This window comes from Odocoileus virginianus, chromosome 10, assembly GCF_023699985.2.
Source record: "Odocoileus virginianus isolate 20LAN1187 ecotype Illinois chromosome 10, Ovbor_1.2, whole genome shotgun sequence".
In the NCBI taxonomy this organism is placed as follows: domain Eukaryota; kingdom Metazoa; phylum Chordata; class Mammalia; order Artiodactyla; family Cervidae; genus Odocoileus; species Odocoileus virginianus.
In genome coordinates, this window is record NC_069683.1 from 27,229,529 (window position 1) to 27,243,582 (window position 14,054).

General features: G+C 47.8%; 1 protein-coding gene and 1 long non-coding RNA gene across 3 annotated transcripts in view; both read left to right on the plus strand.

The window, feature by feature from the left end:
- MAP6 (microtubule associated protein 6) overlaps window positions 1–3,698 on the plus strand; it is an 80,156-nt gene extending 76,458 nt beyond the window's left edge. Inside the window, exons 4-5 of one of the 2 annotated variants that reach the window (XM_070473233.1) lie at window positions 2,215–2,684; window positions 2,715–3,698. In XM_070473233.1, coding sequence (XP_070329334.1) covers window positions 2,215–2,684; window positions 2,715–3,556 — 1,312 coding nt within the window. In that variant the 3' untranslated portion in view covers window positions 3,557–3,698. Of the gene's footprint in view, window positions 1–2,214 lie in introns of both variants that reach the window. The other variant, XM_070473232.1, reaches the window with a different exon arrangement.
- A 6,639-nt stretch (window positions 3,699–10,337) lies between these two features.
- LOC139037113 (uncharacterized) lies at window positions 10,338–13,148 on the plus strand. The gene is made up of 2 exons (XR_011489931.1): window positions 10,338–10,628; window positions 12,337–13,148. It is a non-coding gene; the product is annotated as an uncharacterized lncRNA (long non-coding RNA).
- Window positions 13,149–14,054: the final 906 nt, after the last annotated feature.

Consider the following 14,054-nt stretch of genomic DNA (forward strand, 5'->3'; position numbering starts at 1 on the left):
TTCAATTCATCTAAATTTTTTTAATTATTAGTAATTTTTTTTAAAAAAACTAAGCTTAAAAATGTGTTTACTATCGATTTTTAATAAAAGTTCATCATTGTTTATAAAATTTATAAAATTGTCATATCTTTCAACTTAAAACTACAACTCTAAATTAATTATTCCATTACACATTTTATATTGGAATCACAAAACTAGTCTAAATATAATATGCCAAATATATTATATATATTATAACAATATATATTATATTAGATATAATATGCAAATTATTTTAAACAGCATGAATACTTTCAAACTAAATCTACACAGATTTTTTTCCTAAATGTAATACCTCCAAAGGTAATATTATTTAATTTATCATTTCTAATCTAATTCTAAATCTTTCCATGATTAAAGACACTTACTAAGAAAACAAGTTTCCTAACCAAATCAGTATAGAGGTGTATATTAGAGCAATTTCGGGGTTAGCTCACAGCTGGCTGAGAATGCTCACTAAGCAGAAAAATGAGGCAGGGCATGGGAACCAGTGCCACAAACATCCAGGGAAAGGTACTTTGCACTCCATGCCGTGGGTCTGGCCCTCTTTTAAATCTCCATGCCAGCAGAGATCACTGGCCCCATATCCTGCCAGTGGGATAGGTTTTGCAACCCAAGCCCTGAGATCAAGTTAAGCTTTAGTCACCTCTTTTGTCTCATGTCTCAGCTTCATCACCCCATTTGGGATGACTCCATCCAGGTAGTTCACTTCCAGATAGGATGATCTAATCAATTTCCTGCTGGATTCTACTCTGAATTAGGTTTTTATTTTTCCTCTCTGGCCAACCACCAAATATTAGAGATATTTTAATGCCATTCTTAGGTTTTGCATGCTCCTCGTAGCCTTGCTCCCTCCATAAACACTAAGGTCCTGCTAATGGTAGTCCATGTGACCAGGGCAGCTGTGATCCATGTTGTTCTGAACTAGGGAGCCACCCCGGCCCCTCTCTTCCACTGTGATGCTCAGAGACATCCAGAGGGACAGGATGGACAAGCTGCCTGTGGCACTCTGTACTCTGTTGAGAAATGTCAGTTCCTAGGAGGCTCAAGATGCTAAATATGGTAAGAAGCTTCTGGACTGGGATGACATGTCAGAATAAAAATAGTCCAAAGATGTGTAACTTTATTTCTAAGTAGACAGAAAAATAATAGCAATATTACACGGAACATGGTACAGGTGCTCTATGTATATAATTTCTAATCATCACAAATTTCTGAGTAGATATCATTTTACCCAATGATATAGATGACACACCTGATCCCCAGAGAGGCAAACCAGAATGAGCTAAGAAAGTGTACAACTAGAAGTCTTGCAGGACCCGCTTTAAATGACAGGAACTGTTATAATACTGAAGCGGTTTTAAGTGCAAAGATTTGATTGGCCCAGGGAGAGTAAAGGGAGCCAGAGTGGGGACAGAGCAAGGGGAGCAGGGCCTCTTCACTGCCTGAATGGGGAGTCCCAGCCAGTCACCACCAAATATGGTGCAGGTGACAATGCAGTGCATGGTCTATAAGAGAATTTAAAAGCTATAATAAAACTGATTAAAAGTTGGTCTATTTTTTACAGTCACCCCAGCCAGCTGTGCTCAACAATATGATAAAATACTTTTTACCCTTTTCAGGGAGGGGGGAAGAGAGACCTTCCCACTGCCCTCTTTCTCTCATATGTGCTTTGGGACCCCTTGCCGCTCCCCACTGAGCGCTTAACAAGGGGGTTGGAGAAAGGGAGGAGTCTGGGAAGCCCTGAGAACAGAAGCACTCTAGCCTGTAGGGTCACCTGAGTGGATAGCAAAGATGGGCCCCCAGGATGGACCCCACCTATTCTGGAGGAAGGAAGAGAGGCCTGGGGAGAGCGTGGGGTGGACAGGCTGCTAGGATGCCCACTGGAAGACTCTGAGTCCCATTACAGTACTGCCAGTGTCACCTGGGGGCCGCCCTCCATGCCACCTGCAGGTTATAATCAATTGGCAAGCACACTGAATGACCAACTCCCAACCCTGCCCCTCACCCTACCCCACATTCTATACTAAGGATCTGGAGATCAGATTCTCCTCCTGACTCCCCAGCGAGAGCTGCCCTGCCAAGGCTCCACTAGGCAAGACTTAGCTCTGTGCTCTGCCCTATCCCTGGTCCAAGTGCTGGCCCTCACAGTGACCACCTCTCTCTCCTCTGCAGGAGCCAGGTCGAACCCACCAGGGATTCACCTAAGAATCAAGGTCCTGTAGCCACAGAGCCAGACAAGGATCAAGGTCCAGTGGGCCCAGGGCCTCTGAAAGATCAAGGTCCTGGGATCCAAGAGCCTTCAAAGGGTCAAGGCCCCACAGCCCCAGAGCCTCTGAAGGATCAAGCTCCTGTGGTCCCGGGGCCTCTGAAGGATCTCGGTCCCATAGTCCCTGCATCACTTAAGGATCAAGATCACACAGTCCCTGAGCCTTTAAAGAAAGAAGGTTCTGTGATCCCAGCACCAGTCAAGGACCAAGATTCCTTGGACCCCATGCCTCTAAAGAATCAAATTCCTATGGTTCCAGCAAGAATTGAAGATGAAGGTTCTGTGGTACCAGAGCTTCTGAAGGATCAAGGCCCCACGGCCTCTGCACCTGTCAAGGACCAAGGTCCCATGGTCCCAGCACCTGTCAAGGACCAAGGTCCCATGGTCCCTGAACCTGTGGATCAAGGTCCCATGGTCCCAGCACCTGTCAAGGACCAAGGTCCCATGGTCCCAGCACCTGTCAAGGACCAAGGCCCCATGGTCCCAGCACCTGTCAAGGACCAAGGTCCCATGGTCCCAGCACCTGTCAAGGACCAAGGCCCCATGGTCCCAGCACCTGTCAAGGACCAAGGCCCCATGGTCCCTGAGCCTGTGGATCAAGGCCCCATGGTCCAAGCACCTGTCAAAGACCAAGGCCCCATGGTCCCTGAGCCTGTGGATCAAGGCCCCATGGTCCCAGCACCTGTCAAAGACCAAGGCCCCATGGTCCCTGAGCCTGTGGATCAAGGTCCCATCGTCCCAGCACCTGTCAAGGACCAAGGCCCCATGGTCCCTGAGCCTGTGGATCAAGGTCCCATCGTCCCAGCACCTGTCAAGGACCAAGGTCCTATGGTCCCAGAGCAACTGAAGGATACAAGTGCCCGCGTCATAGAACCTGTGAAGAAGGAAGGTTCTGTGCTATCTGAGTCTGTAGAGAAACAAGGGTTATTGGTCCCACAGTCAGTCAAAGATCCAGGGAGGGGGGTCTCAGAACTTCTGCAGGATCATGATTCTGTGATTGCAGCACCTGTCAAGGATCAAGGCCCCGTGGTCCTGGAGCCTGTCAAGAGTCAAGTTCCTATAATCCCGGTGCCTCTGAAAGATCAAGATCCTCAGGTGCCACCACCAGCAAAGGACCAAGGTCCTATGGTTCCTAAGCCTCTGAAGACTCAAGGTCTCAGGAGCCCTCAGCTGCCCACGGTCTCACCACCACCCCCAGTCATGATCCCAACTGTCCCCCATGCAGAATATGTCGATGGTTCCCCTTGACACTCACCCCTTGACATGCCAAAGAAGGAGCTGGAGGTGAAAGTGCTCCCTCTCAGGGGCAGCAAAGACACTTATTTAATCTGCATGAAACACGTATTGTATAGTCTTGCTGGAATCTAATAAAACTGGTCCCTCTGGCTCACCAGTGTCTCTCTGGCTTCATTTGAGTGTGTGTGTGTATGTGTACCATGCATACTGGAGAGCAGGCATGCAGGGCTCTGCATTTATTCATTTGGGCAATCTGAGAAATCCCCACCTCCTGTGAGTTGTCAGCATTCAATGGGAGTGGGTGGGAGATGCTAGGATCTTGACAACTGGACCCCATTGTGAGGGTGTAGGCAGGACACACTTGTCTTTCCCCTTAACTCTCACACTCCGACCACATTTCACTTGTGACACCACAGGTAGAGGGTAGTACTTCTGCACATCAGGCAATTCTCTACCACTAGCTGGGGATTCTATATTTAACTCAATTCTGATACTATCTACCTAGAGACAGCATTAGCTTCCACAGGTTAAGAACTCCATCCTACAAGACTGCCTCCTTGTCTCCCCAAATTCAGATGCCAATTGCAAGTCCCAGGCTATCCCTTGTACTTCTAACTGACTTGCTTTAATCAGGTTCCCACAACTCCCTGCTTGGGTTCAATAATTTGCTAGAATGGCTCACAGAACTCAGGGAAACATTTGTGTTTACTGGTTTATCCTAAAAGGATAAATAACACACCAAGGTGGAGAAAAGAATAGGGTAATGTATAGAGGAAGAGACATGCAACCTCCATGCCCTGGCCAGGCACACCACCCTCCCGGTACCTCGAGCAACCTGGAAGATTTTCAAACCTCAAACTTTGGGGATTTTTATGAAGACTTCATCATGTTGGCATAATCGAACATTAATTCCATCTCCAGCCCCTCTCCCCTTCCCAGCAGATGGGAGGCGGGACTGAAAATTCCAAGCTTCTAATTGTGACTTGGTGTTTCCATCCTGAAGCTATCCAGGAGACCACCAAGAGTCTCCTCATTAAAACAAAAGACATTCCTGGACTTCCCTGGTGGTCCAGTAGTTAAGAATCTGCCTGACAAAACAGGGGATGTAGGTTCGATCCCTGGTTTGGGAAAATTCCACATGCCAAGCGGCAACTAAGCCTGTACACCACAACTACTGAGCCCATGCTCTAGAGTCCATGTTCTGCAACAAGAAAAGCCACTGCAATGAGACACACACACACCACAACTACTGAGCCCATGCTCTAGAGTCCATGTTCTGCAACAAGAAAAGCCTCTGCAATGAGACACCCACACACCACAACTAGAGAAAAGCCCTCACTTGCCACAACTAGGGAAAGCTCGTGCACAACAATGGAGACCCAGTGCCGTCAATAAATAAACAAATTTAAATTTTTTTAAATAAAATAAAACAAAAGACACTCCTATCACCTAGGAAATTCCAAAAGTTTTAAGAGCTCTGTGCTAGGAACCGGGGGCAGAGACCAACACATATATTTTCTATTATTTCACAGGTCAAGTTCCATGAAAGCCTAGGTACCAAACAGGTGTCAAACCACAGCAGGCTGAGCCCTGGATTGTTCAGAGCAGAAGCCTACAGAAGAAAATGGAAGCAGGGGCCCAGCTGACCCAGGTTAATTCTGGATGACAATCGATTGCCAAGGGTCCTGAAGATCATCCAGAGGTCATGCTTCTTGAGAAAACTAGGCCTCCGATCAGAAGAGTCCCAGGACACACATGAAGCAGAACCTAGCATCTGCTAGTCCTCACTCAGTATCCAGGACAGCTCAGCCAGGACTTCTCAAACAGTGCCTGAAGTCCCCCACTCATTCATGCATGCAGTTTGACTTACCACCCACTTTGTGCCTCGCTCCGTGCTGCGCATGAGGTCACAGTGGTAAAGAAATCCCGCTTAGGACAATAAAAGGTGGTGTCAGATGAGGCCCTAGGTCAACTAAAGGCCCGACTTTGAGAGGAGAGTAAAGGAAAAATCTCTAGCTTCTCAAAGTAGCCATGAAGTACAGACAGCAGCAGTAGGAAGGGGTATGGTGGATGTGGCCAGGGCAGGGGTGTGTGGGCAGGGTTGGCCCTCCCTGGAAGTCCTTGAATGAAAGAAGCCTGATTAGCATGAGGGATTGACCAAGGAGTGTAGCAGGCCTCTGGGGCAGACAACTGACAGCAGGCAGGGGTGACCAGTTTTCTGAAGCCCAGGACCTCGGGGGGAAGTCAGGTGGCAGTGAGTCAGTCCTGTAGGCTGTGAATGTATCACTGGAAAAAAGGCTGGGGGACTGCTGGAGGCTAAAACTCAGCCTTGACCATAGATGCTTCCTGCTAGAATCCCACTGGGGTAAATTACAGTAGCCTCCTCTTTAAAACACAAAGCCCTGGGACTTCCCTGGTCATCAAGTGGTTAATAATCTCCTTTCTAATGCAGGGGATATGGGTTTGACCCCTGGTCAGGGAACTAAGATCCCATATGGCACAGGGCAACTAAGCCAGTGCCTTCTAGAGCCTGCATGCCACAATGAAAGATCCTACCTGCCACAACAAAGACCCAATGCAGCCAAATAAAGGAATATTTTTAAAATAAATAAAAAGGAGTCAAAGTCCTCAGGGGCCTGGGACCCTTGGGGAAGCCGCGACTATTGCCCCCACCAAAGCTGGCTCCCAAGGAACACTCCTACCCCTTTAAGACTTTTGAGACCCATTATAGACATTAACCCCTTTAAAGGACTCTTCTTTTTTTTCTTTTTGGTTGCATCCTACAGCTTGTGGGATCTTAGTTTCATGATCCAACCCACGCCCCCATGCACTGCATCTTAACCACTGGACCACCAGGAAGTACTGATGATTTCCAAATGGTCCAATTTTCTAAGCAACTGGTACCAAGCCTGTCTCCTCACTCTATTCCTAATATAACCAGGGTTTTCTGCCCCCACTAGCCACTTCTATAAACACACACACACACACCCCGATTATGAAGCTTCTTCCTGGCCCATCACAAGTTTGCTGCTATATGAATTCTAATAGGGCCCTGCCGCCGACAAGAAAAGGGCACACTGAGGCCAAAGCGGTATTGTGTATCGGCACCGCCACCCCCTCCTTTCAGCTCTGCCTCTGACCCACACACCCAGTCCCAAGCCACACACATTTCCGTGGGCCAGGCAGATGGTGCTGTCTCTGAGAGGGCAACATCTCACCCAGGGAAGATGTCCAGAAAGCCATGGGCTACCAGGGCCCCACCTCTGAAGTGAGAGCTGCCTGGAAACAAGGTCTGAGAGTCAGCCCCTCCATGGGCCCCCGCTAAGCTTCCTCAGGGACAGTGTCAGAACGGAAAGAGAAGTGGACCCAGCCTGAGGCTCTGGTGACTTGTTAAAGGCAGGAAGAGAAAGGCACAAAGGAAGCTGAGGAAGTGCTCGTCCAAAACTGTATAGAGAAACCAGGGCCTGTGGTGCCAGGAGTGATTCAATACGGAGAATGATGCCCAGCGTCAAAAGCTGAGGGAGGGAGTGCAACTCAGGCGAAAGGTGACGGACAGGAAGCTGTGGGATTTGGCAGCTTCCACTTAGGAGCCCGTCGACCTCCAGTCCAGCGCCAGCCACCCGTTTCCTCATCTGTAGAATGGTCCCGATGATAAGAGGAAATCCTGAGACAAAATCTCCAGCCCAGGGTTGAGCTGCAGGCCGCCGCCTCACCTGCATCACGCCCAGCTCTCCACTGCACTGGAAGAAGGCCTAGTGAGAGAGGTTGTCGGCTCAAGGCCCCCGTTCTGGGCTGGGGCGGGGAGAGAAGGGAAATTAACTAGAGGCTCTTATCTCTTCTCGGATGCAGACTTCCTCCTTGACCTCGTTCTTCTTCCCAGCCCCTCCCCTGCACGCACCGTCTCCACCCCTCTCTACCCCTCCCCTCCGCTGCCTGACGAATCCAGACTAAGGACCCGGACTGGCCGCAGCCAGCAACCCCGCCCACATAGACGCGGCTGTCTGAGAAAGGGCGGCGCCGCTGCTTTGGAAGCCTGCAGGGATCCGCGACTGAGCCCGAAGATGCTCAGTCTCCGCCCAAGAGTCTCGAACCTGGCTCCAGGCACCGAATTTAGGGATCGGACGTGGCCCCAGGGCTGCAAACCCTAATCTCGTACCCCCAGCCCCGGTTCCAGTTGCCAGAACTTCGGGGCGCGGGTCTGGCCCTTGGTAAGACAAGGCCGGGGAGAAGGCTAGCTGGAGAATCCTGGGGACCCGCGGACGCGCGCCACCCGAAGGCGGGTCCGGGGGGCCCTTTAGGAACTAGGCTGAGGCCTCTCTGGAGCCCCTGGTGGCTGATCTGAGGAAAGACTGAGATTTAACTCCTCTCGCGCTGTGATCCCCGCCCTTAACACCTGGGGGTGCGAGGGCGGGTACCGCCGGGGCACATTTTTGGCATTTTCGGGTAGCAAGGAGACGGCGCCTGCGGATTCGGGGCAGATCACAGGGCCGAGTCCTATTGCAGCAGCACCTTCCACAGTCTTTGTCGCGGCGAGGATGGACATCTAGAGGAAGGGGATGGGGAATGCACCCCAGTCTCAGTCCGAAACCTAGGGGGTAAATTGCATCCATTTCCAGCCTCTGCTTCCAGTCTGCCACTAAGACCTATGCCCTCTGCCAGCTAAATAATGAATCTGCCCTCTTTTTTCTATCTCTATGGCCACCCCCTCTTACCTCACACATACCACAGTTTGTAATTCTGTATGTGAATTACCTGATGGCACTCAGGATGTAAGAAACGAGGAATTTTCTTATTTTGACAAATCAAATTAAATCTAGTTGAAGCTCCTCCTCTCCCTGCCAGGGTAGGCAGGAGCTCTAATCTCAGTCACTTTCCTGAAGCCTCCCCCTGTCCCTAGGTCCAAGAGGCTTAGGCCATCCTGAGAAGACATGATGGTTGTCATGATGGCTGCTCCAACCCAGCTAGAGGGACACTGGGGACCCCATGCCCCCGAGCCATGCTTGGCTGGGGAGCCCCCTAAGCCTGCCCAGGTTGTGTGGTGTTAACATCATTCCCCAGACATTCCTGCCACCACCCACATCTAAGCCCATCCCTTAGTGGCCCCATAATCCAGACCCCCAGCTCCCCCCCCTTTCTAAACACCCCTGTTCCCAAGACAGGCCATTGTCAAAACCTACACTTTTACCCCCTCTCCGTCTAGGCTCATGCAGTTTAACATCCTCCATGGACTTAGAACTAATTCTTCGGGGGCAAGGGCTGCACCATTGTATATTCTCACTTGCAACATATGAACATTCCAGTTTCTCCACATTCTTGTCAACACTTGTTATTGTCAATCTTTTTTATTATAACAGTGATTTCTTTGCCTATTCCAGAATCTTCCAGTCTTTCTTATACACCCAATAGATATGTGTGTTTAGCGGATGAACAGGAAAACAGGAAATGGCAGGTTTAAGAAGGATGAACTCAGGCTGGTACATGTTGAGTGGGACAAGCTTTTGAGACAAGGAGATGTATCTAGGGGACTTCTGGATATTGTAGTCTCAGTCTGGGACAGGAGTCTGAGATGAAGGCAGAGATGGGGGTCTCATTAAAATGTGGGCTTCGCTAGCCCTGGGAAGTTATGTGAGGCCATGAGAAAGGCTGCATTTATGCAGGGGGAGTGTGGAAAGTGAGGGAAAGGTCCAAGACAGAGTTTGGGGAAGCACCAACATTTCAGGGGTAGGAGAGGAAGGAGGCTCTGAGCAGAGCATGCCACAGAGCAGCAGCAAGGTCAGAGGAGAACTGGAAAAGATTTACCTTGGAGAAAGCATCAAGGGAGAACAAATCAACAGGATCAGAGACATGAGTGCTTCCCTATGAGACAGATTATTGAAAACATCCATTGAACAAAATGGGTAAACTGTCAATACAGTTGAAGTTCAAACTGTCAATACTATTGAAGTTTTGTGATGGATACTTGGAAGTTCATTACACTATCTCAACTTTCATGCACATTTGAAATTGTCCATATTTCCAAAGTGATTTTTTTAAGTATCCATTGGACTAACAATAAGGAGATTACTGGTGAACCTGGCAATTGCATAGTCTTTGGAGGGAGAAGAAACCCAATTCCAGTAACAGAGGATTTTCTCATACCTGACTCAGGACTCACTGGTATGCCAGTAAGCAATCACTGGGCACATACACCCCAAGTATTCTTGGGAAAAGAGAAGATTGTGTGTGACAGTCATTAATTTTTCATAGCTGTTGGTACCTCCACACAGGGACTTTTCTCAGCATGCCCAGCAGCCAGCCAGGAGCTCTTCCTCAAAAGGAGGAAAATTGTTTACCAAGGAGTGCCTGGCTTTGCTCCTGACTCCTAGACACTCCATTGCGGCTCTTTTCTCAGGGTTTGCCACAGGCTGACTTCATCCCCATCTGCTGCAAACACATGAATCACTTTGCATCAGCTGAGTCATCAAGGCTATGAGAAAGAGCTGCCTACCCTTCAGCCTGGACACCTGGAAGACTTCCTTTGCTCTGGGCTCCACTTGAAGCTGGCAGCCTTACTGGTTACTCTGTAAATGAATCAGAGCAGCACTCCAAAATGTGACATACATTGCCACCAAAATACATGGAAACCCAGCAAGTATGCTTCTTTCTTACTACTCCTAGGAAGCAGAAAGCACAGCAAGTTCCTTTTACTTTGCAGCATGTGAATTAATGTCATATGTTAACTTTACTGGGCCACTGGGTGCCAAGATATTTGGTCAAACATTATTCCAGGTGTGTTTGTAAGGAATGAGATTAACATTAGACTTACAGACTTACAGATGGGATAAAGCAGATTGCCCTTCCCAGTATGGGTGGATCTCATCTAACCTGTTGAAATAGAACAAAGGACTAAGTAAGGCAGCATTTGCTCTCTGCCTGGCTATCTTCAAGCTGGGACATCGGTCATCTCCTACCTTCAGACTGGAACTAACCATCACCTCTCCTGCTTTTCAGGCCTTCAAACTTGAACTGAAACTATACCACTGGGACTCCTAGCTCTCCAGCTTATAGATAGAAGATCACGGGACTTCTCAGCTTCAATAATCCAGTGAGCCAATTCCTTATAATATATCTCTTTGTATCTCTCTATTTCTATATACACATATCGATAGCTGTATCTTCTATTCATTTTGTTTCTCTTAAGAACCCCAACTAGTATCTCTTTCCTGGCATGATCCAGAGCACTGAACACCCAGAAACTTCACTCAGGTGGCAGGCCCCTAATGGGATTCATCTCCCATTATCATCTCATTTTTTAATCTTGAAGTACCTGCTACTTTTAACTCTCTGAATCCTAGGAACATGATGTCATCAATGTAATAGACATTCTGTGTCTGTGTTATGGAAGGATGATCAGGTTACATTGTAACAGAGAATCAGAGACTTGGGGAGTTTCAAGACAAGATGAGAAAGCTGTATTGCTGCCCCTGCCAAGAAAAATAAAGCTGCTTCTGGTATTTTCTATAGAGGAAGAGAAAAAAAAAAATTCTTTTTCAGATAAATAGTTTCATATTAAGTGACAAAAAATATGTATATTTGCTCCCATAAAATGACTACACCTATTCATTCTTTAAAAAAAAAAAAAAAAAAAAAAGACTGCACCTAAAATGGGAGCTGCTGGAATCATTATTTGGAATCATCTGAGTAAACTTATGGTAATTCCCTGTTCATCCTCCAAGACCTATGCCTTCTGCACAGACTGAAGAAGTAAGTTAAGCAAGATGCAATAGAAACCAGCTTGCATCTCTCAAGTCTTTGATGAGGGCACAAATTTCTGTAATTTTCCTGGATTTGCACCATTACTTTGGGTTGTTGATCAGTAAGAAGAAAAAGTTCCAGAAGCTTCCACTTGGCCCTTTCTACCATAATGGCCCTTATCACAGGTCTACGGGTGCATGTATGCTGTAAATTTCACTTATTCTCCCTGAAACTAAAAATGCAGTTGCAGGATGAGTCCAGGCACCATGCTTGAACTTAAGTCAAAATGCCAGTTGTCGCCTGACACATGTGAACCTCTACACAGTGGTTTTCTGTGTTCTTAGGAATTAGCATTAGATAGACTCAAGTTGTGCTAATCCCTAAAAGGCCTATGTATTTTCCTTGCACAGAGCACAGTTCTCTGGCAAATGGTCTAGGACCCTTTGTGGAAGGTAGGCTAAAAGGAAGATTTACAGTATGTATCTGGGGTTCTATTGAAGGACTCACTCTGAGGGTACTGGTCTCTCTTCCTTTCAAGGGGCTTGGCTGTTCTCTTTCATGATGGATCAAATCAGGTTTTTGCTAGCAGGACTGGAGGGCTTTGTTTGTGGTTTTGCTTTGTTGTTTCTGTTATACAGATTAAGGAGGACTTAGAGGCTGCCTGTCTATTCCCTTTGGTCTTATTTGTCCCTTAAACGATTAGTCTTTGCTAAAGACATTTGCGGGTTAGATCTTTCTGAGTATCACTTGGCATCTGCTGTCCCAGGTGGCCAAGTGCTGCTATGTGTGCTCTGCTCCCCTGGATCCCGTCATTTCCACTAAAATTATGGAGTCCGTTTCTGTGACAGTGTCTTTCACTAGCATCCCTAGCCTGCAGAGAAAAGTACTATATCATGTTCAAAGATTCTCCCCTCACTGACGTGTTTCTCCATGCCTTGGTGAAGGAAATTTCTTCCAGGCTATCTAAGAGGAGGTTGGGACTGTGGAACTTGGCTTGGGGGTGGTATATGAGTGGATGACACAGGGTAAATTCACATCAACATTGTTTCCTCCCTTAGCACTGGATTCCTTCCTCTATGTTAAAACAAAAATTCTGGCATTTCGATATCAAGCATAGACCTCAGCTGAATCCAGGTTTCTGTCAACCAACTAAGCAAATAATGAAAACCACTCCTAGGTGCTCAAACTAGCACACTGACTCTGGAATCTGAGGTAAACATACATTGATAGTCCATCCCAGTGAAAATTATGTTCCTCTGTCCAAGGACTAGCATCCACAGACAATATCCCCATAAACATTATGCAGACTTTTGGATGATATATTAATGAATTAGCAAAACCTTGCAATTCTTCTGATGTGGATGCTACTTCTTCCCCAGTCTGACTCTGGAACTAATCCCCTGAGGCAGGAAAGCATCTAAATCCAATTATGGGACTAGAGACAATGGGGCTGGGACATGAAGAGGGTTGGCCGCCCCTTGGGGAGTAGGTTGAAATCATGCCCATGATATTTTGGAGCTCCTTTCATCCAGAGGAAGAGTCTCTTCCTCGCGCCTTGAATGCTGGCTGGCTTGGCGACTTGCTTTGACCAACAGAATGAGATGGAAGCAACATGATTGAAGCTGCAGAGCTCAGGCCTCAGAGGCTTAGCTCCTGCCTTCATCATCTGAGAATGCTGAGGCCACCACTATGCCAGAAAGAAGATGGAGATGCAGGACCACAGGAGAGAGAAGCTCAGCGCCCGGCCATTCCAGCTGAGCCCAGCATCTAGTGGATGCAGTCACCGGAGCCAACCCAGACCAGACCAGCGGAACAACCACCCAGCCAACCCACAGAACTGTGAAAAAGAACAAATTGTCATTTTAAGCCACTAAGTGTGGAGTGGTTTGTTTCTCTGCAATAAACAACTAAAACACTTTGCAGGGTAACTTCCAAGACAAGGTCATCTCAAGGTCTTCAGGGAAGGCAGCTTGTGCTGCACAGGGATTTAGTGGAGCTAGGGGTGTTCTAAGTCATTCAAATCCTCCCATATGGCCCCTGATTCCCATCCTGAGATCAGTGCCCTAAATTTCACCCGAGATCTAGCAGTGACATGAATGCAACTGACAAACTGACAATGTAATTTGTTGACTGCAGCATCAAAGTTCCATCTTGGTTAAGTTATATAACATAGCTTAGCACTCCCCTCCTGTTCTCCGGCCTCTTCTCCCCTCCCCTGCTGAGTTTGTCATCTCTGGCTTATACCAAGACTAGGCTAATGGAGAAATGACATGGAAAAAAAGAAAAGTCTGACCACTTCTCAGTAGGTGTATTTGAAGTGTCAAAACACTTGCTAATTCTTGCTGAAACAGCGGGTGGGTCAGCTCGTGCCTAAACACGTGGACTGTATGCTCCCCTTAGAAAAGAGACACTGGAGATAGGCATGTGGAGGAGCTGAACAGACATTATCCATGACAGAGAGGAAGGAAGAAAGGTGACAGCAAGTGGTAGTGAAGGTCCAAATACCGTCCCCCCCGCCAAGAGCATCTGGAGGGAATGTTCGGTGTGTGCTGCCCAGAGATGCTTCTATAGGGCCCTGGGAGTGCAGAGATGGCCAGACTTCTGACAGGGCCCAGGGAGGGTCTCCAGGGAGTCAGTAACCTTTGAGACAGGCTTTGAAGGATGAGTAGGGCATCCATGGGCAGAGGTGAGGGAGGTATGATGCCAGCAGAAGAGGCCGCAGGAGCAAAAGGAGAGGGAGGCAAGTCCAGGGGAGGCATAAGTCAAGCTCTGGGGA